The following is a 23,618-nucleotide window of genomic DNA, read 5'->3' as shown; positions in this document are numbered from 1 at the left end:
ATACTTTTATCGAGAAAAAAAAGGGACTCAAAGCGAAGAGAACATGGCGCCTTAGATTGCATAAGGTCAAAGAGAAAAAATTCAAGGCATTTCAATCGAAAGAAAGAATGCTTATTTGTTGTAAATCTATTCACCTGGTGACAAATCCATAGCTGGAAATGGAACATCTATGACTTCGAATTCCACTAAACCATGGTTTCTTAACCTGGAGCTTCCCTATCATCTATCACTTTCAATGGTTCCAAAAGTGTGCGTCAACAAACTTTGTTGACAGCACATCATCACACTAAGCTGAGAGAGAACATTGAAATTGTTTCAGATAATTTCTCAAGTCCTTAAAATAAGCAGAGAGGAACCAATTTGCAGGACATTACAGATTTATTTTTACAGAAAACAGCTATTTACAAGAGCGAACTACAAATACAAATCTTGCATTCAGGATAAAGTCCAACAAATCCATCCACTCTCTTGTGATCGTCTCACTTTTTTATAGGTACAGTCCAAACTTTGAGAAAAAGAATATTGCATAAAATTCCATTTTACAGTTTCAAAATTGGCGGTGCCACCATATGGAGGTCAACAAAGACTTTACAAGACCTTGATCTTTCCACATGATTCAAGTGTTTATCTTTACACTTCCGGTTTGGCAACAGGAGATTACTGTCCCGAGGGGTTCTCCAAAAATTGCGCTACTGATGTTTTTTTTGACAATATGTATACAAGGTGAATCCGATCTATTCTGCCAAACAAAAGGGGGTGATACACAAGCCCAAGTGGATCATAAAACACTTCAACCCTGTTCTATCCACACCATTTTTGAGTTATAGTGGATAATTGATTATGGAAAAAAAAAAAGTCAAGTCTGAAAAACCAGAATTTGTGAAGTTTCCAAAAGACCTATATGCAAACTAAGCACACATTTGGAAATAGCAGGGGAAAAAAAAAAAGGCTATATGATGACATCAATTTCATTGAAATATTCGGTTTTAATGATGAGCTACACACACACACACAAGCGCTGAAAGATTGACAAAGTTCACAATCGAATTGTTGCCAAATTTTTAAATCGTCAATTCTACAAACACCCTTCTAGCTACAATCGGTCAAATTTGCCAAAAACTTGTCCATCCCACCAGCTTAGGAAAGAGCTTGCAATAAACCATATCCAGGGTTCCAAATTTTCAGAACAAAAAAAAAGTTTTTAAGGAGGTTATAAAGAGTTTTTCTGGAATCATGGTCGACTTCCCCCCCCCCCCATAAAAATTGCATCACTAGACTAGAAAACAAAAGAATGACCCGAATGTGGATTGATTTTCCTTTAAATGTCCTTTTTTTAATTTCTAGTCCAATGGTTCCAAGATTTCAACTTTCAGAAATAAAAGTATGGTGTGTAGGAATTTATTGAACAGCTGCTGAAAATGAATAGGTATGCTGCAAATGTATGCGCAAGTAACAAGCTATACCGTTTGAGAACACACATTGGAACAGTAACAGCATTATGATGAGGATTAGGTATTGAGAGGTTCAGTAAAAAATAGAGTGTAAGTTGGGGTAGTAGTATTGAAGTGATTTAAAGATGTAGGAAGTGATGTACTGAGTTTCCAATATAAATTTTGTTTTTATCATAAAAATACCCAGGGTTCATTGCTTTAGCCATGGCCATCTCTGCGAGAGAGAGATAACAAATATTAAACAAATGAGAGTTAAATCACTGTTTACTTACTGAAAATATGCAAATAAGATGCGAAATAACTAACAACCTCATTTTTCATTCAAATCCTTTCATATACACCGTTTTTTTTTATGGAGCCACAAAATGTATTTTTAAGAAAACTCATCCAGTTTTTCTTATGCAAGTCATGAGAGCTGCTTCTCATGATGTGCATTTGTGAACGAGTCACACTTTTTATTAAAATTAAATATCAGGGAAAAATTTATGAATACAGCTATACTGGTGGGGGGGGGGGGGCAAAACCCTCCTACACCCTTCAGCGGCCAACCCTTCCTTTCTCTTCACATCATATCTTATTTATTTTGTGTCCCACTTCATCAAAGTGCTATGAAAAGTGGCATGTGAAAGCACCAGCTTACTTATGAATTTTAAAATCTTAAAGCACCAAAAAAACAATGAGATTTATCAAGCACCTCCTCCAACTTCTCCATGGGGGGTTCCCAGACTGGAGCCCTGTTACACCCCCCCCCCCCTCCCCGTGAGAGCAACAAAAAATTAATTCATATTTATTTTACCAACAAATAAAATCCAAGGGCTCCCAACCAAGAAGCGAGAAGCCAATACGTGGATTTATAGTAGGCTTCCACTTTAGCAAAATTTTACTGATAAGCAACAAAAAACAATGAGATTCATCCAGGGCCCCCGAAATGAAACATGTTAATTCCCCCATGAGAACCCCCACCCGATCTAAAGGCCTCTGTCGGACACCGCTCCTATAAGGGCCAAGAAAAATTTTAATTTGTATTAATTTATTCAAGGAATAAAATCCAGGGCCTCCAACTGACCCAATTTACAGATTTTTAGCTGAAGCCCCAGACTGGATTTATCTCGAGCTTCCGCTGTTGCAAACTTTAAAATGCTAAACTACAAAAAACAATGAGATTCATTCATCCAGCTTCCCCCCTGACATGATTGAACTGTTAATGACCCTCCCTCACACACAACCAGACCTGCCCACCTCTGAAGAAAAAAAAAATCTACTCTATCCATAAAAAGCATATCACTGCCCATTTTTCAATTCAAGGGAAAACGAGGTGAGTTGGGGGGGGGGGGTGTAACACCATACTAAAAATTGATTACAAAGTTATATAATTACAATTAGAAGACATAATTGCTACATGAAAAAAGAAGGTAGGGTTTAATTCTCCGGAGGTGAAAAAAACTGATTAAAAAAGGATTATTTGTATTATAGTTCATTGTGTTACTGAATCTTGTCAATCATAGGCGGATACTATAACTGACAAGGGTGGATTTTATGTGGATGGCTTGTTCAACATGGCAAAAAGTCAGCCAACAGACAATTCAAAATGACTTCAAGAACTGTGGGTTTGGAACCAGTCATCTCAGTGATGAAGGGTCAGATCTGGTGGTTCACCAGAATTTCAAAACATTGGGACGTTACTAAAATACACTTGAAACTAGAAATTTCATTCATTTTTTGATTTTTTGGAAATGGACCAGGTTCACTACAAACTTGCAGCACCTTGACTGAAACTGAAATGTGTCTACCCACCGAGTGACAAAAATACAGTAGATGATGATTTAGAGGAACTAGAAAAAGTAACTAGTGAAAACTGCCGAACATTCTGCAAAAATGCTGAAGCATTTTCTGGAGTAAACTGAGAAGATAGGGCTCGAAATATTTGTAGCTCTTGCTAGTGTGGACAAAATTTTAAAGTCTCTAAGAGCAAAAAAATATGCATCGATCTAAGCTTATGGATTATTTTAAATAATCTGTAGTAGTATTGAAGTAAGTAATTATATATATAACTAGCTATAATACCCGGCGTTGCCCGGGATTTCTTCAATGAGGCTTTTTTTGATCACGTGATATCTCCCTCTTTCTTTGAGGGACACGCAAACCGTGTCTAAGTTCACCAATATGGCGACTTCCTGCGTGACTTCATGAAATAAACAAATCTAGATTTAAAGAAATGTAGAAACGAATATATATTTTTTCTATTTTTTAAGAGTGCTAGTTATTTCGATCCCTCCCCCTGAACTTCAAGTTATCTATCTCTGCCTGTTTCTGCTTCAAAAAATGCTTAATTAAAGCTGTGGAATTTTTTCTTTTTACGGGCCCATAATTAATTTTAAAACAACCTAAACTATATGTGAATTTATGCAGTTGAATATTAAAAGACAATACGGAGACATTAATTTTCATGCTTGAGAAGATATAAATAAAAAGTTGAAATCAATGTGTTATTTCGCATGAATATCCAACTTAAAAGTAGGTCCGGATAATTACTTCATATTTAATTTTTTGGGCTTCGTATATCTCTAAGCGAACTCAATATTTCATAAATCGGGAATTCTATACAGTTAAAATTAAAATTATTGATGTGACAGAAAACCCCACCAAATTTCAGCATTTCTACATTAAAATCGGCAATTTTAACACTGACTTCTATGAGGATCACCCTTTTCCTGACCCTCAAAGCAATACTGATGATGATTATGACGTCGTTCAAAAAACCTCATTACTGGGAGTATTGAAAATATGGCAAACTATTATAAAGGCATAAATATTATACACTAGCTGATACCCGGCGACGTAGCAAACCCTGTAGAAAATTTACATATATATAGCTTATATTAATTATTTCTTAATCAAAATATTTCTGCATTAAGTAAGAAAAAATTACTTTCATTTTTAAATATTTTAATTAAAAACTTCAGGCAATCGCTTGTGGATACACAATATTTTTGTTTGTCCATCTGGTGTGTAGGCGTACAAATTTTTAGGATTATCAACACGCGAACAGGCGACGTAAAGCTGTCCGTGTGAAAAACAGAAAGTAGGTTGATACCTGCCACTGCTAACGACTGGCCTTGCGCTTTGTTGATTGTCATGGCAAAAGTTAAACGAATCGGGAACTGTAATCGCTTGAATGTGAATGGCATTTCTTTAGTGATAACTGGGGTACGTGGAATGAAGACCGCTTCTCCTTTGGCACATCCAGTTAGAATCGTTGCTTCAATGATGCAATTGTGCAATTTCTTCAAGCTGAGTCTGTTGTCATTGCAAAGTCTCGGTGTCTCCAAATTTCTTAAAAGCATTATGGTGCTCCGAATTTGAGAGTCAAGTTGTGTGGTGGCACACCCGGAATATCCAAAGAGTTCAGAAATTCTACAGGATACAGAACTGTCTGCGATGTGTGTCTGTGACAGTGGCAACCGATTTATAAGATGTGGAGTCTCCCGGAATAAGTTTTAGGATTTTTTTTGTTGATCTTGTTCATACTGTCATTCTTCGATGACAGAATCGCTTTCTCACAAAGCCACTCATGGTTTTGGTGATTTTGTTGAAGACTTTGTCTGCAAGTTCTTGAACAGAGTTTATATATATAAGAACTGGCAAAATCCATTTGGGAATGTAATCAGTCCAGTGCTTGGGTCTACGGGAATTCATCCATCGCCAAGTTTGATTAACTGATGTGAAAATGATAATAGTGCTGAGTCATTTTGCAGTTGAACTCGCATGTTGGTAGATAATGATAATTTTTTAACTTCGTGCCAGAGTGTTGATGATTTTAGGCAAGCATTAAGTTCATCAGTTGGCGTTGAACATTTTTATTCCCAGTTTTGTCGTAGTAGTTGTTGTTCTCTGTTGTTAGCGACGTCAAACGTCCAGCTTGTGCAGCGAATATTATTCAAACGCCTTTAAGCATTTTTTAAATTGAAACTATACCTATACAATGAGCGGTTGATGAAATAAAGACTGCATTATCACTTACAGGACACCTTGTACATAGGCTAGCAGAAATACCCGGCGCTTCCCGGGTTTTCTTCAATTACTGGTAGGATTGGAAAAGTGACAAACCGTTATAAAGGAATAAACTGTTATAATAACAGAATTAAAGGTGTGACAAACCATTGTAAAGGCATATATTCACGTCTGAAATGCATTGTTGGAAACCACGATAACCAAAGTAAACGTTCCGAAAGTAATTGTTGAGGCCCCAAAACCATTGTTGCCCGACAGTTTTTCGTCCATTTCGGGCATTTGCCCAGCTCTGACGAACTTTTAAAGTAGCCTACGGTTCAATCCCGGACCTGTTTGGTATATACGCAAAATCTGGCGACGATCGGTCTAAAACTGTAGATTTGTATAAAGAGCATACATACATACATACTTTCACATTTATATGTAAGACTAGCTGATACCCGGCGACGTTGCCCGCCCCGTAAAAAATTTATGGATTAATTTTACATCATTTAGAAAAGAAAAGGTTGTCACTTTCTACAACTAGTGATACAATAACAAAAGGTAATTACCATAAAACATGAAAGACATTTAACTTTTAATAGGGACTAGCTGATACCCGGCGACGTTGCCAGCCCCGTAAAAAATTTATATATGTATAGCTTATTAATTATCTCTTAATCAAAAAAATTTCTGCATCAAATAAGAAAAAATTACTTTTATTTTTAAATATTTTAATTAAAATCTTCAGGCAATCACTTGTGGACACACAATATTTTTTCTTTTTCCATCTGGTGTGTAGATGTACAAATTTTTGCTATTACCAACACGCGAACAGGTGACGAAAAGGTGTCCGTGTGAAAAACAGGGCTCAAGTAAGTTGATACCTGCCACTGCTAACGACTGGCCTTGCACTTTGTTGATTGTCATGGCAAAAGCTAAATGAATCGGGAACTGTAATCGCTTGAAAGTGAATGGCATTTCTTCGGTGATAACTGGGATACGTGGAATGAAGACTTCTTTTTCTTTGTAACATCCAGTTAGAATCGTTGCTTTAATGATGCAATTGTGCAATTTCTTCACGCAGAGTCTGTTGCCATAGCAGAGTATCGGTGTCTCCAAATTTTCTTAAAAGCATTATAGGTGCTCCGACTTTGAGGGTCAAATTGCGTGGTGGCACACCCGGAATATCCAAAGGAGTTCAGAAATTCTGCAGTATACAGAACTAATGTCTGCGCTGTGTCTGTGACAGTGTCAGCCGATTTGTAAGATGTGGAGTCTGCCGGAATAATTTTTAGGATTTTTCCGTTGATCTTGTTCACACTCATTTTGCGGTGCCAGAATCGCACTCTCACAAAGCCACTCATGGTTTCGGTGATTTTGTTGAATGTTTGGGAAGACTTTGTCTGCAAGTTCTTGAACTGAGTTTATATATATAATAACTGGCAAAATCCATTTGGGAACGTTATCAGTCCAGTGCTTGGGTCTACGGGAATTCTTCCATTGCCAAGTTTTATCAACTGATGTGAAAATGATAGCAGTGCTGAGTCATTTTGCAGTTGAACTCGCATGTTGGTGGATAATGATAATTTTTTAGCTTCGTGCCAGAGTGTTGATGTCCTAATAAACTCGAGGCGACCACCGATAGACAGCACCTTCACTTCCAACCCATCTCACTAATGGCAGTAAATTGCAATGTAGCGATATGGCCAGAGTTGGTGTTTGGTGAAGTAGAGTGCTGATGATTTGAGGCAAGCATTGAGTTCATCAGCTGGCGTAGAACATTTTTATTCCCTGTTTTATCGTCGTAGTTGTTGTTCTCTGGTGTTAGTGACGTCAGATGTCCAGCTTCTGCAGCGAATATTATTCAAACTCCTTTTAAGCACTTTTTAAATTGAAACTATACCTCAACGATGGGTGGTTGATGAGATAAAGGCCACATTAGCACTTACAGGACACCCTGCATACATGCAAGCAAAAATATCTGGCGCTTCCAGGGTTTTCTTCAATTACTGGGAGTATTGGAAAAGAGCCAAACCATTATAAAAGAATAAACTGTAATGATGGCAGCGTTAAAGATGTGACAAACCATTGTAAAGACATATACACGTCTGAAATGCATTGTTGGGAACCACGGTAACCAAAGTAAACGTTCCGAAAGTGATTGTTGAGGCCCCAAAACCATTGTTGCCGCACAGTTTTTCGCCCATTTCGGGCATTTGCCCAGCTCTGACGAACTTTTAAAGTAGCCTACGGTTCAATCCCGGACCTGTTTGGTATATATGCAAAATCTGGCGACGATCTGTCTAAAACTGTAGATTTGTATAAAGAGCATACATACATACATACATACTTTCACATTTATATATAAGATGTACTGACAGCGTTGAAGAAATGACAAACCATTGTAAAGGCATATGCACGTCTGAAACGCATTGCTAGGGAACCACGGTAACCCAAGTAAACGTTCGGAAAGTGATTGTTGAGGCCCAAAAACCATTGTTGCCCGAAAGTTTTTTGCCCATTTGGGGCATTTGCCCTGCTCTGACAAAATTTTAAAGTAGCCTATCGTTCAAGTCGGGTCCCATTTGGTATATATGCAAAATTTGGCGACGATCGATCTAAAATTGTAGATTTGTATAGAGAACATACACACACACAGAAAATCAATTTTATATATATAGATTATGAAGTAAGTAAGTAAGTATTAAGTAAGTAAATAAAATTTAATTCAGCAAAAAAAGAAATTTGAATGCATTTCCGTGTATTTACAATTAGTGTGACTGAACATTGAATGTGTAACTGATTGAGCAACCAGGGTTGTACTGATTTTAATCAATTGTTGTTTTTTTTTAAATCACTGATTTAAATCAATTTTTTTCAGACATGAAAAAGTATCTGTTGTAATTGAATAAAATTGTTCATGCAGCTCCAGTGATTTGATTTTTTATTAAATTATTTTAAACATCAAATAATTTATATAAATATATTTTTAAATATTATTTATAGTATTATAACATATATTAATATATATGCATCAAATATTAGAGATACTGTAGTTGTACCAATTTAGCTGATAAATGTTTACCCAGGATTTACAATGATGAAATTATGGGATGTAAAGTTGACTTAGAAAATCAAAAATTACATGACAACATATAAATTCGTTTTTTTTTTTTTTGAAGTCGAGCACAACTCAGGTCTATCGCCATGGGCAATTTACTACCTAGTGAGTTGTGCCGGAAGTGTATGTGTACCCAACAGTCTGAGTGCGTATGTGTTGTGTATACATATAAATTCTGCATTTCATGTTAATATTTAAGTTACGTGTATTATCAAACAGTGTGGTAAAAGCCATCTATATGTCGATACTACTGACACATCTGGCTCATCAAATGCTGGAGATTATTTAGCAAATTTGGTTTTTAGTTTAATGAAGTCAACAGAAGAAAATTTCAAATGTAAAATATTAAGTTTTGTTACAGACAATACTGAAAATATAAAGTTTCTTCTAGAAAGACTCTCGATGAAGAGCTTGGCTTTTCAGAATTTATATTGGAGCAGTGCACACATTTTAAACCTGCTAACCAAAGATTTGGTTAAAACTGATGTAACAAAGTATGTTACAAGTATATTTACATATTTCTGCAATCATCTCTTGAAAGCATGGTATCATGGGTAAGGTGGAAGTGAATTGGTCTTCCTGTAGAGGTATGATGGAATATTTATTGAGATTCTCTTAAATTTTATGATAAAAATTCATCAGTTGTTACCAAAGTTTGTGAAGACCACAGGTCTCAGTAACATCTCTAGTGAAAAATCTTAAGTATTGGTTCAAAACAAAATGTCAAGGAAATAATTGTGATTCTGAAACCAACAGCAAAAATTAAAGATTTTGTACGGAGAAACAATTGCTCTACAGCTGAATGTGTATTAGCATGGAAAAAGCTGCAATTGAAGATAAAAGAAGCACCAACATCAAACAATAAAAAGGTCTTGTCACCAGAATATAAAAATAGATATGAACGATCATATTAATAGATGCAAACTTTACTGCATTTATTCTAAGTTCATCAGTGTTAACTTCTAATAGGGAACTGATGTCACAAAAAAGGAGAGAAATATGGGTCTTGAATTTGTCAAACAAAAATGTGGGTTTAGGTTCCTGGCAATTACATTAAAATTTTTGGGGAAGTTCGAACCATTTAAAATGTATTAACAACCTTAGAATGAAAAAAAAACCCAATGTCTGATTTTCAGTGGTGGAATAGTTTTATAATGTTCCGGGTAGAGATATAAGTACAGAGAGCGATATGCGAACATACTAACTACACAAGATTCATTGAAAGACTGATTATTTGTGGAGATGAAGATTACAAGGAAGAAAAATTCATCGCTGCCCCCACGGGGACTCGAACCCCGGTCTCTCGCTTGCCGGACGAGTGCTCTACCATCTAAGCTATGGAAGCAGATAGAATATTTCAACCTATGCTTAAAGGTTGAAATATTCTGGTTGACAAATAGATCTGATAGGAAAGGGGGTGGAGTGTTGATATACGTGAAATCCTGTTTGAAGGCTAGAGAGTGTAACGTGCAGAGAAGTGATATTGAAACCATATGGGTTGAACTTGAGAACAAAAGACGTCATAAACCTATTGTTGGGGTTTGTTGCAATCCGCAGAATAGGGATCAAAACTACATCGCCAAATTGCATGATGAAATTTCCTACATGTGTAAGCGAAAGAGGGTTCTCATACTAGGGGATTTCAATTACCCAGGTATTGATTGGGAGAACCTTTCATCTGGAAATCAGTATGAAAGAGACTTTCTTAAGTTGGTGCTCGAAAATTTTTTGTATCAGCATGTATCAGAAGCCACTAAGGGTACTGCTATTTTGGATTTAGTTCTTACTAGTTCTGAGGATCTAGTTGAACATGTTTCAGTGGGGGAAGAGTTTTCTTCCAGTGATCATCGTATCGTCAGATTTCACTGTAACTTTTCCTCGGGTAAGGTTGATAACAAAAGACTGGTTCCTTGTTTTCGGAGAACTAACTTCAATGTTTTGAGAGGAAGGTTAGCGGAAGTTTTCAAAGACCGGTTAAAATAAGTAGGGGTGGTAAGTCAATGGGTAGAATTTAGTACGAAGCTGTCTTCTGTTTTGCACGACGTCATACCCTTTGTTCGAAAAAAGCGTTTTTGTACATCGCACCCTCTATGGTTCACAGATAGTGTGCAGAACCTTTATCTTGAAAAGAAAAGAGCATTCAGAGAGTATAAAAGTGGACGAGGTGACCTATCATTGTTTACTGATAAAAGAAGAGTGTTGAAGAAAGCGATAAGGGATAGTAAAAAGTAAGTTGAATCTAGGTTGGCAGATAAAATTGGCTCTGACCCAAAATCATTTTTTCGATACGTCAATAATGGATGTAAGGGGACAGTTGGCCCCCTCTCGATAGGAGGGTCTAGGTTAGATGATGACACGTGTAGTGCTTTCAATGACTTTTTCGCGCCGGTTTTTAACAGAGATAATGATATTCAATATACGGGTGTTGCATGGGGTAATAAAACCCTCAACGATATTCAAGTAGAAGACGTGGAGGTCCTAAATCTTCTAAGCAATGTATAGGCAAGTAAAGCACCAGGACCAGATGATATCTATCCCAGGGTCCTCAGGGAATGTGCTAATGAATTGTTGGGTCCAGTCGCACAGATATACAGGAATAATGTTGCTGAGGGTATCTTTCCAAGTGATTGGAAACTTGCTAATGGTGTTCCGACATTTAAGAAGGGTAGTAGAGAAGCTGTGTCCCATTATCGTCCAGTGAGTTTGACGAGCTCCTTCTCAAAAATTTTCGAAATTATCATCAAAAGGCAGTTTGTGAAGTGGATAGATGAGAATAATGTATTGTCGGATAATCAGCATGGGTTCAGGAAGGGGAAGTCATGTGTAACTAACCTCCTTTGCTTCTATGATTACGTGACTAAGGCTTTGGGTAAGAGCAAAAATGTAGATGTTGTTTACCTGATTTCCAGAAGGCATTCGATCGGGTCCAACATGATAAACTCTTGAAGCGTTTACACGACATTGGAATTGGGGGCAACTTGCTGAATTGGATAGAATCGTGGTTAAGAGATAGATCGCAATGAGTTATGGTGAACGGGGAATTCTCTGGTTGGACAGACGTCACAAGTAGAGTTCCTCAGGGAAGTGTCCTTGGCCCCATACTTTTTTCACTTTTTATCGATAAACTCGATCAGGGTATCGATGGGATTACTAGCAAATTCGCAGATGATGTGAAGCTAATGGGGGAAATTGGGAATGAAAGCGATAGGGAGTTGCTCCAGACCAACTTAAACAGGATTGCAGCATGAGCAAATGAATGGAGCATGACGTTTAGCGTAGATAAGTGCATGGTCGCTCATTTTGGTTCGAACAACCCACGGTTCTCTTACGAGTTGAATGGTGTCACTATCCCGGATTCAACTAGGGTCACCAATTTGGGAATTCTCATTGACGAGCAACTTAGGTTTTCTGAACATTGTTCAGCGGTGGTCAAAAAATCGAATAGAATGCTTGGTCTCATTTTCAAAAAGGTCTCTTCGCGTTCTCCTAAAGTCATTCTTCCGCTTTTTCGAGGCTTAGTTCGTCCTGGACTGGAGTATGCTGTAAGGTTTTGGAGACCATACCTACAGAGGGACATAGACTTGGTTGAAGGGGTGCAGAGAAGAGCTACGCATGTCCTTATTAGCACACAGGGCTTGAGTTACGAAGAGAGATTTCATTTTTTGAATATGTTTACATTGGATGAACACAGGTATTGAGGAGATATGATGAAGTCTTCAAAATTTTCAATGGGATGGATAGGATGGACCATGAACTTTTAGTACACTGCCAATCGACTGCTTTTACAAGGGGACACCAGTATCGATTGGTGAGGGACAATACAAGGTTATGGTGTCGCAGGGAATTTTTGCCTAATCGGGTTGTTAATAAATGCAATAGCTTAGGAGGTAGTAAATTGCAACACAATTGACACGTTTAAAAAGAAATACGATAAACATGTTGGGGTAAATCGAGAAGCTATCCATACTTAGAATAAGACAACCATAAGTATTCTATATGGGCATTGTGTGATATTTATCACGTGTATATTTTGTTCATAATTTTTGTTAATTGCATTTTTAATTGGGTTGCTGCCATTTTGAAATATATAACATCCATATTTTTATGGGCATCTTTTTCTCAGCCACCTTGTTGGGCATTTTGCCTGTTGTGGCGTTGTATTTGTATTTGTATAATGAAGCAAATGAATAATTATTCACACAGGGTAAAATTATTTAGTAATTGCTGTAAGATATCTATTCAAAAAATGTTTTTTCCCCTTTTCTTAATAAAATATTTGATATATTTCACAAGTGTTATGATTGTTTATCTTTAGTTTACAAATATTTTTTAAATAGTCTTTTGTAAGTTAAAAAAAAATTTCTTTAATTTTATTTTCTTTAATGAAAGCATAGATTAATGACTAGTGTGTTAGTAATATATATATTTTATATATTTTGTTTAAAAAAATCAATAAAATAAAAAAAATCTGATTTATATCAAATAAATTGATTTTTTATAAAAAATTCAAAAAAACCAATCGCCCTGTGTGCAACCAATAATGTCATTAGTATCTAGTAAAACTACTGTACGGTAATTTTTAGCTTTTATCAAATTTTTCTATATTTTTGGCATGTTTTTCCTTTCTTACCAAAAAAACTATTTCTCAAACTCTCTATCTCAAAATTTTTTTCCGTCTCGTCAGTTTCAAGATAGAGAGGTTTGACTGCATATCAAGTGCATAGTGCAGCGGCTCTCAACCGGTGCTCTGCGGAGCCCTTGGGGCTCCTTGTGCACTTTCCAGGTGCTCCGCAGCCACTCGAGAAAAATAAAAAAATAACCATTAAAATTAAAAAAAATAATTTAAATATTTTCAAATAATAAAATCAGCAACTTTGGTGAATAATTAAAAAATTGACCTACGGGGCTCCGCCATAGAATTTTTTTTACTTTTTCATTTTTTTTAAAAAGGGCTCCGCGAATAAAAAAAGGTTGAGAACCACTGGCATAGTGTAATATAATTTTTTGTCGGGAATTTTGAAAATCCTAAAAATTCCTGACCCTGAACAACTCAACAACAAATCTATATATATAAAATTTATTTACTGTGTGTGTGTGTGTTCTCTATACAAATCTACAATTTTAGATTGATCGTCACCAAATTTTGCATATATACCAAACAGGACCTGACTTGAACGATAGGCTACTTTAAAATTTTGTCAGAGCAGGGCAAATGCCCCAAATGGGCAAAAAACTGTCAGGCAACAATGATTTTTGAGCCTCAACAATCACTTCCCGAACGTTTACTTTGGTTACCGTGGTTCCCTAGCAATGCGTTTCAGACGTGTATATGCCTGTACAATGGTTTGTTATTTCTTCAATGCTATTAGTATATCTATAATATTTATGCCTTTATAATGGTTTGCCACATTTTCAATCCTCCCAGCAATGAGGGTTTTTGAATAGACGTCGTAATCATCATCAACATCACTTTGAAGGTCAGGAAAAGGGTGATCCTCATAGAAATCAGTGTTAAAATTGCCGATTTTACTGTAGAAATGCAAAAATTTGGTGGTGTTTTCTGTCACATCAATAATTTTAAAAATTGCATTGAATTCTTGATTTTTGAAATATTGAGTTCGCTTAGAGATATACAAAGCCCAGGAGATTAAATATGAAGTAATTATCCGGACCTATTCTTCCGAGTTGGATATCCATGCAATAACATTGATTTCAACCGTTTATTTATATATTCTCATGCATGAAAATTAAGTTCTCCATAGTGTCTTTTGATATTCAACTGCATAAATTGATATAGTTTACGTTGTTTTAAAATCAATTATGGGTCCGTAAAGTACATTGAAGAAATTCCACAGCTTTAATTAAGCATTTTTGGAAGCAGAAACAGGCAGAAATAGGTAACTTGAAGTTCGGGAGGGGGATCGAAATAACTAGAGAGAGAGAGAGAGAGAGAGCGTGCCCCTTTAAAAAGGTAAAAAAAATAAATTTGTTTCTATGTTGCTTTATAAATCTATATTTGTTTCTTTCACGAGTCGCGCAGGGAGTCACCATATTGGTTAACTAATGACACGGTTTGCATGTCCCTCAAAGAAAGAGGGGGATATCACGTGATCCAAAAAGCCTCCTTAAAGAAAACCCGGGCAGCGCCGGGTATTACAGCTAGTAATTTTATAAATTTCAGATATAAAAAAATTTTGACGATACTCAAATATGGGAAAATAATGGTCTATTAGTGTAAATTTATCATAAATGAATTACCAACTCAATTTTTGGCATTCATTTCATTTAGGTTCATTTCAATTCAAGTTCATTTAGAAAATTCGGCCTGAAATAAAAAAAATAAAATGCTACATAGTTCATGAAAGCATCAAGGGTTAGGATGACATGCAAATTTCGGAAAAATATTGATCCTTTAAACGGGTAAGGGATGCTAAGGGATTGAAGCGCACTCAGTATACTGCATAATATAGTCAGAGGCGGCTCCAGACATTGTCTCAGAGCATAAGCCATATCAATAAAACTACTGCGAAAACCCCCAGCGGTGTTCCACTTTTTCTCACCACGGGGCATGGGGGAATTTTCAGCTACTGGTTCTACGGAGAGCGGAGTGATGTGAATCAGCGGATCATCGATTTCTAACACTGACCAGTTTGCAACATAGGCAGGAAAACATCAATATTAGCGATTCTGTAAGAAACATTTTTAGAAGCAAAAGCGTATAATCGTATTAATTTGCTGAAATGGTACTAAATACGATAAAATCGTAATGTTGGTAGGTATGCACAACTAGTGGATGTTCTAATCCCCTCCCCTGCTTTCCAATTAAAAAGGAAGATTTTTCTTCTATTTTTCCTTTTTTATATTTGAGGGAAGCCTCCTCTTATTTTTCTAGGCAATGCTATTCATCACCATAGGGGAGGGGATGCCTATTTTAAGAAGGATCGTCCCTCCAGAGAAAAAAATTAAAAAATTTTCAGGAGTGGCTGTAAAAAGTAAGGAATTGTAAGGACCCTTCCAGAAAAAAATAAAAAGTTCGGACTTTTTAAGGAACTTGTAAGGACTGTACGAACCCTGATATCGGCTTTCAGGTTCAGGAAAAATTTAGTGTTTAGTTTTCAATACATCAATGAAATCAGCATTTTTGGTGGTTAGACTTTGGTGACAATTTGATTTTGCACAAAGAAATCCTATAAGGTGTCAGTACCTCTATCTACAGGAAATCTATATTTAATGGCAAGCTACAAGTGCTGAGGGATCAGTGAAATGAAAAATCGATTTGTTGCCAAAACCTTCTAAAATTACTTTGACGAACACAGATTTCAGTGATGTATTGCAAACAAACAACTAAATTTCTCCTGAAATTGATGACCAATTTGGTTTAAGCTCTTTCGAAAGCTGGTGGAATGGACAAGTTTTGGAAAATTTGACCGATTGTACGAGGGTGTTTGTAGAATTGGCACTTAAAATTTGGCAACAATTTGATTTTGAACTCTGCCAATGTTTCAGCGCTTGTAGCTTGCCATTAAATTCAGATATTTCAATGAAATTGGTAAACTGACAGTGCTTGTAGCTGGCCATTAAATTCAGATATTTCAATGAAATTGGTGTGACCTTATAGGATTTTTTTTTTTTTGTGCTTTCTAAATATGTGCCTAGTTTGCATGTAGATCATGTATTTTTTTTCTATAATTGATTATCCACCATAACTTGAAAACGGTCTGAGATAGGACAGGGTTGGTAGGTTGTTTTGTGATCCACTGGGGCTCATATCACCTCCGTTTAGAATAGGTCAGATTCACCCTGTATACTCAGTGGTTAGAAATAATCTCGATCCACACAACTTTAATTGCCATAACCATGAAAGCACCACAAATATATGAAACCAGAACACAAAATCACTGGGGAGGGAGGAGGTGTCAGAATCAGAAAATCACTGGTTTAAAAGAAAAATTTTCAAAAGCTGAAATCGCTAAAGAAGCTCTGATTGAAACATTCAATAAAAGCAAATAGTTCAAGTTGTGATAGTTTACCAAAGATAAGAAAGAATTGATAGAAAACTCTTGATATTTTCTAATAACACCCCCCCCCCCCCTTTCCCACCACAAAACATGTACAGAAGAATACTCACAACTGAAACAGATTCACTACGGATTGCAGAATTATACTGCAGTTCAGACCTAAGATGTTCACGTGAGACAAGAAGAGGTGATTTTGCAGCAATTTCTTTCAACTCTTCAAACCATTCTTGAGGCCATAATCCTATTTGTACGAGCAAACGAAAAAAAAAATGAATTCCCTAATTTTTTTATATATATAGTTTTGATGCCACTTTACAGGAAATTATGCATAAGCAAGAATTACTGAAATAAAATATACAGATGAAATGCAAGAGAACATTCATTTCAAATGAATGGAGTTCAAAAATAAGCAAAAAAATTTTACCAGTTTCAGATGTGAAGCCCATCACAACACAGTACAGCCAGAAATCTCGAAATAATTTCAACAGCCTTGGTTTAGGATTTGAAATTGGTGGAAGTCTTCTTATGAGCTGAAAAAAAGATAATGTAACAATTTATGAAATTATACACCTTAAAACGATGTTAATTACAAGAAAAAAAATGAAGGAAAATATTGCATTCACCAACCGTAGAAATGACAGGAATCATAACGCCTAAATTTCCAGCACTGCTAGAAGCCTGAAGAAAAAACATAAAACAAAACAAAATTTAATAATCCAAACGTTTTCATGTCATTTTCATACGGATAAAAAATAACAAAGTGCAAAAAAAAAAAGAGAAGACTTTAGTCACCTTGAATGCTGCTGGAGCCCTTTCACTGGCCCTCTTTCCCTCTAAACCAAGTTGAACAAACAACTCCAGCAATCTAACAAGCAATTCATTCTGTTCATTTTCACCTTCGAGGTCAGCAGCTATGTTAGCAAGAGCATTGATCACAGACAAGGAAACATGTCTGAAATTTTAAAGATAAAGATGTTGCAGTAAAATGAAGAGAAAAATATTTTTTGCATAATTAAATTAAAAACATAAATTATAAGCAAGCATTTTTTCCAATTTAAAACTACACTGCTCAAAACAATTAGGGGAGCAAGCAAAAAAGTGAAGAAAACTGTGCGAGACAGCCACATATTGGCATACAATGCGTACACGCGTATCAATGCGCAATACAGAAAAAAGACGTAAAAAAATTTGGAATTAAGCTTTAATTCTTTGAAAATATGGAAAAAACATGAAAAGATGATTTAGGGCAAAAATTTGGTTACATGTAAATGATAAAAAAAAAAGTACTGTTTAGACATGATGCATGAGTTTTAATAGGGCGTGTGGTCTCCTCGAACAGCTAAGACTGCTGCACACCTGTTTGCCATGTATGCGATGAGGTTATCGATCAGACTTTGGGGAATACTGTTCCACTCCTCAAGAAGTGCAATCTGCAAGTCTCGGACAGTAACAGGCGGCCTTAATGTGTCGTCCGAGCATGTCCCAAACATGCTCGATTGGATTCAGGTCAGGAGAGCACGCTGGCCATTCCATAGGCTGTATTGTTTCAGCTTCAAGCATGTTCTCCACCAGACGAGCTCTATGCGGTCGGGCATTATCATCCTGGAAAACAAAGGAATCTCCAATGGCTCCAGCGTAAGGGATGACATGAGGTCACAGTATCTCGTCTGCTTACCTTCGGGCCGTCAAAGTGCCATTCCGAATGATATGCAGGTCCGTACGTCCGCCTATGCTGATTCCACCCCATACCATCCAACCAGCTCGTCTGTATTGTGACCTTTCACGAACGAATGCGGGGTTATTTCGAGTGACCCTGTCCCTCCATAACACATCGGGTGTCACACTCCAGACTGAATCGGGACTCGTCTGTAAACAGCACTTGGCTCCAATCATGTTGCTCCCAATCTCGATGTTCAGCAGCCCATCTTCTTCGGGCCGCACGGTGGCGTGGGGTCAACGGAATGCAGACCATTGGCCTACGTGCATAGAGCCCTCCCTCATGAAGCCGATTACATACTGTTTGGCTGGACACCCTTCGTCCTGTTGCCAAGAGCAACCGTCTTTACAGCTGCGTAGCATTCTCTGTTCTGTTTCGACGGGCTGTTAACCGTACATACCGGTCATCAGTTGCTGTAGTGGCGCGTGGCCGACCTGCCCTGGTCGACGTCTAACATTTCCTGTTTCTTGGAATCGATTCCACAGCCTTGCAACAACACTTCTGGCGACTCCAACAGCGTCCGTGACACTACGTTGTGTTTGCCCGAATTCCAGTCTGCCTATAACATGCCATGCCATGAATTCCGGTAAATCACGTTGTTGAGACATCCTCAAGTCACCTTGTCTCAAAAAAAAAAAAATACTGCGCAATCGAATTTCACAGTTACGGCAGTAAAACAGACGTTTTTGCAACATCCCGATTTCTGCCCTTATCTCCTTTTTCTGGTTTTTGACGTCATGAACTTTGATTTGCATATGAAGTTTTCTTATTCCGTTTCCTGCTAGGCTTTAAATTATGGATGATTCATTTTATGTTACTTATCGATATACATCTTTGCGTAATTTTGTTAAAACCATGTGCTCCTCTAATTGTTTTGAGCAGTGTATTTCTTTCTATTCTGCACCATCTTATATGTATATAAATGTGAAAGTATGTATGTCTGTTCTTTATACAAATCTACAGTTTTAGACTGATCGTCACCAGATTTTGCATATATACCAAACAGGACCGGTATTGAACCATAGGCTACTTTAAAAGTTCGTCAGAGCTGGGCAGATGCCTGAAATGGGCGAATAACTGTTGGGCAACAATGATTTTGGGACCTCAACAATCACTTTGAGGCGTGTATATGCCTTTACAATGGTTTGTTACATCTTTAATGCTGCCATTATAACAGTTTATTCCTTTATAATGGTTTGTCACTTTTTCAATCCTCCCAGTAATTCAAGAAAACCTGGGAAGCGCCAGATATTTTTGCTTGCCAATATACAGGGTGTCCTGTAAGTGGTAACGGGGCCTTTATCTCATCAACCGCCCATTGTAGAGGTAAAGTTTAAATGTAAAAAATTCTTAAAAGGCATTTGAATAATATTCGCTGCACAAGCTGAACATAGGACGCCACTAACAACAGAGAACAACAACTACGATGACAAAACTGAGAATAAAAATGCTCAATGCCTTTTGATGAACTCAATGCTTGCCTCAAATCATCAACACTCCGGCACGAAGTTAAAAAATTATCATAATCCACTAACATGCGAGTTTAGCTGCAAAATTACTCAGCACTGCTATCATTTTCATATCAGTTGATCAAACTTGGCAATGGAAGAACTCCCGTAGACCCAAGCACTAAACTGATTACGTTCCCATTTGGATTTCACCAGTTGTTAAACTCAGTTCAAGAACTTGCTGACAAAGTCTTCCGAAACATTCAACGAAATCACCGAAACCATGAGTGGTTTTAATTCAAATATTTAAAAATAAAAGTAATTTTTTCTTACTTGATGCAGAGATTTTTTTGATTAAGAAATAATTAATAAGCTATACATATATACATTTTTTACAGGGTGGGAAACGTCGCCGTGTATCAGCTAGTATTGTTTAAAACTAAAAACATCAGCTGATCATCAAAACATGAAAATAAAAAAATACAGAAATAAAATTATAATTAAAAATTAACCTATTTAAACTTCTTAATTTTGTGCAAAGCATATTCATTGGCTTGGCCTTTTTGGTTTGAAAAGGGCACCACCATCTTCAAAGTTGAGTCTCAATTATTCAATGTTTATTTGCCTTGTTAAAGATTCAATGATTTCAAATCTTTACTAATTCTGCAGTCATCATTTACCAGTAGGATGTATGAAGAACACAACAAATAATAATACTCACTTTTTATAAATATTAAAATTAAATTTATATTTATTTCTAATTTACTATTCAATATATATATATATATATATATATATATCCTTTTTCAGAAATTGTACTAGCATACTACAAAATTAATGTCTTGTTGAATGAATATTCTCATAACTCCTACAGATAAACTTTTTTGGAAAAAGTGTTACAAAACAAATTACATGAATCCAGAACATACCTATATCCTTGCTTTCGACCATCAGCGCTGCCTACATTATATGCTGAACTAGACTCTACTGTGATCATGGTGAACATTTTCATTACTTCTTCATAAATATGAGGCTACAAAAAAAATCAAGACTATACTTGGAAAACAAATGAAAAATCAAATACTAACAGTAATGATAAACTGACAAGATTATTTTAAATATAATATAGCAAAACACATCCAAACAGAGAAGCCAAAGCCCTGGCAGTAATAGCAAGATGAGAAATATGCTAAGTAAAAAAATAAGAAATTTATGTTATTTACAATAATTTTCTTTCCTTCCAACACAATAATCCAAATACAATAATCTTTTATAACAAATTTTCATTTCAAGAAAATTTTCTTAAAATTTAAAAATTATTGCTTCAAAAAATTTTATAACGTGATCTGATAATTAATCAGCACATTTATCAAATTGAAGAGATACGCTTAAAAATATAAATGTTATTTTTTTCCCCTGGCCAAATATGAATCAAAATTAAAACTCAGGCATATGGAAATTATTTAAAAAGTGAAGGCACACTATTGCAATAAAAAAAAACCAACCTAGATAAGAACAAAAAAATCAATGTGAAACGTAACTTACGAAAAACAATTGCTGAAATGAGGAAAGAACCAAAATGTAATTTTACAATGTTTAAAACATCTTGAAGCAAATAATTCTTATATTTTAACTAATTTGACATTGATAAAGATATTACTGTTTCTAATTATTTTAAGATTCATTCAGATAAAAAATTATTCAAACTTTATTAAAAAGCCACTGCAAAAAATATAACTGACATTAAAACCTACATAATGTTATCTACTGCAGATTATACATTGAAGAGCCAAAAAAACTGGTACACCTGCCTAATATCGCGAGCACGCAGAAGTGTCGCAACACGACGTGGCATGGACTCGACTAATGTCTGAAGTAGTGCTGGAGGTAATTGACACCATTGATCCTGCAGGGCTGTCCATAAATCCGTAGGAGTAAGAGGGGGTGGAGATCTCTTCTGAACAGCATGCTGCAAGGCATCCCAGATATGTTCAATTATGTTCATGTCTGGGGATTTAAGTGGCCAGTGGAAGTGTCTAAAGCCAGAAGAGTGTTCCTGGAGCCACTTTGTAGCAATTCCAAACGTGTGGGGTGTCGCATTGTCCTGCTGAAATTGTCCAAGTCCGTCGGAATGCACAATGGACATGAATGGGTTGAGGTGATCAGACAGGATGCTTACGTACCTGTCGCCTGTCAGAGTCGTATCTAGACGTATCAGGGGTCCCATATCACGCCAACTGCACACGCCCCATACCATCACAGAGCCTCCACCAGCTTCAACCTGTAGACATGTAGGGTCCATGGATTTATGAGGTTGTCTCCATACCCATACACGTCCATCAGCTTGAAGCAATTGGAACCGAGACTCATCAGACCAGGCAACGTGTTTCCAGTCCTCAACAGTCCAATGTCTGTGTTGTCGGGCCCAGGCGAGGCGTAAAGCTTTGTGTCGTGCAGTCATCAAGGGTACATGAGTGGGCCTTCGGCTCCGAAAGCCCATATCGAAGATGTTTCGTTGAATGGTTCGCACGCTGCCACTTGTTGATGGCCCAGCATTGAAATCTGTAGCAATTTGCGGAAGGGTTGCACGTCTGTCACGTTTAATGATTCTCGTCAGTCGTCGTTCGTCCCGTTCTTGCATGATCTTTTTCCGGCCGAGATCTTAGATTTAATTTTTTACCGGATTCCCGATATTCACGGTACACTCGTGAAATGGCCGTACGTAAAAATCCAAATTTCATCGCTACCTCAGAGATGCCATGTCCCATCTCTTGTGCGCCGACTATAACACCACATTCAAACTCACTTAATTCTCGATAACCTGCCATTGTAGCAGCAGTAACCAATCTAACAACTATGCCAGAAACTTGTGTTATATAAGCGTTGCCGACTGCAGCGCCGCACTCTGATTGGTTCCATATCTCTTTATTTGCATACGCATGCCTGTACCAGTTTTTTTGGCTCTTCAGTTTATATGTTTCTAGTACTTCACACTTTTTTTTTGTATCTTGACATGCCTGCCATATATATCAGAAGGGTTACTATACTTTTAAACTAAAATAAATTAGGATTCTGTAGCGAATAAAGAATTTTAATTTTGTAAACAGAATAGACAGGGCCTTCAATGAAAATAAAGAACAAAATACAAATACAATGAATAAAAATGTTTTGCTTACATCTCCTTTGGCTATAACCATACACCCCAGCTGATCAACAATCAATGAGTCCAAACGAGATGGGGGCTGGCAAAACCTCTGTTGGAAGAATTGCAAAATGGATTCACTTGTACGGGGAGTGTTCTTCAGAGCTACAGCAACATGCCCTAATGCTACTATAGTGTTGGTAGACACTAGAGATGATTCCCTGGTTTGTGTTAATAAAAATTACAAAGGATAAAATACTTATTCAATATTTTCATCCTTGAATTAATTATTTGGTACTTCGAAAGAAGAAAAAAAAAAAGAACAAAAAATTTTCTTACGCATCACTTTTTTCAGCTTGATATAATCTATTCGAAACAGAGGCCAAAAATGCTTGAACACAATGAGTGTCATTACTCAGGCCTGCTTTTAAAGCTCTAATGGGAAAAACAAAACAATTACTAAAAAAAACATATTCGATCAAAAGTACAAAGATAATCAATATTTTGAATCAGGTTACAAGATTTTGTTGAAGTTTATGTTGCATCACAATTTAAAGTAGTAGAAGAACAACAGAGACACATTATAGGCATTAGCTTAACAATAATGTTTGAAACATGCAAAAGTTTCAGCTTGATTAAAACTTTTTGCAAAATGAAAAAATGTTTTCAGGAAATTTAATTAAAAACCAAGATTGAAGTTAGTATTGAAATACAAATTAACATGAAGC

The 23,618-nt window shown here is 36.5% G+C and overlaps 1 protein-coding gene and 1 non-coding gene across 2 annotated transcripts in view; both read right to left on the bottom strand.

Annotated features, from left to right (window-relative positions):
• The window catches only part of Pi4KIIIalpha (phosphatidylinositol 4-kinase III alpha), a 184,750-nt gene that overhangs the window by 114,081 nt on the left and 47,051 nt on the right, over window positions 1–23,618 (bottom strand). The window contains exons 12-18 of the mRNA XM_089237000.1: window positions 23,230–23,325; window positions 22,925–23,111; window positions 20,678–20,781; window positions 17,376–17,535; window positions 17,211–17,261; window positions 17,008–17,113; window positions 16,694–16,824 (exon numbers count right to left, since the gene is read on the bottom strand). Coding sequence (XP_089093126.1) covers window positions 16,694–16,824; window positions 17,008–17,113; window positions 17,211–17,261; window positions 17,376–17,535; window positions 20,678–20,781; window positions 22,925–23,111; window positions 23,230–23,325 — 835 coding nt within the window. The remainder of the gene's footprint in view (window positions 1–16,693; window positions 16,825–17,007; window positions 17,114–17,210; window positions 17,262–17,375; window positions 17,536–20,677; window positions 20,782–22,924; window positions 23,112–23,229; window positions 23,326–23,618) is intronic.
• TRNAA-GGC (transfer RNA alanine (anticodon GGC)) lies at window positions 9,839–9,910 on the bottom strand. Its single transcript has one exon. It is a non-coding gene; the product is annotated as a tRNA-Ala (tRNA).

Source organism: Pholcus phalangioides, unplaced genomic scaffold, assembly GCF_987345545.1.
Source record: "Pholcus phalangioides strain wild (caught in Gottingen) unplaced genomic scaffold, Ppha-v1.0 ptg000009l_1, whole genome shotgun sequence".
Taxonomy (NCBI): domain Eukaryota; kingdom Metazoa; phylum Arthropoda; class Arachnida; order Araneae; family Pholcidae; genus Pholcus; species Pholcus phalangioides.
Note: the sequence above shows the minus strand (reverse complement) of the source record. Positions and strands in the feature narration are given on the sequence as shown.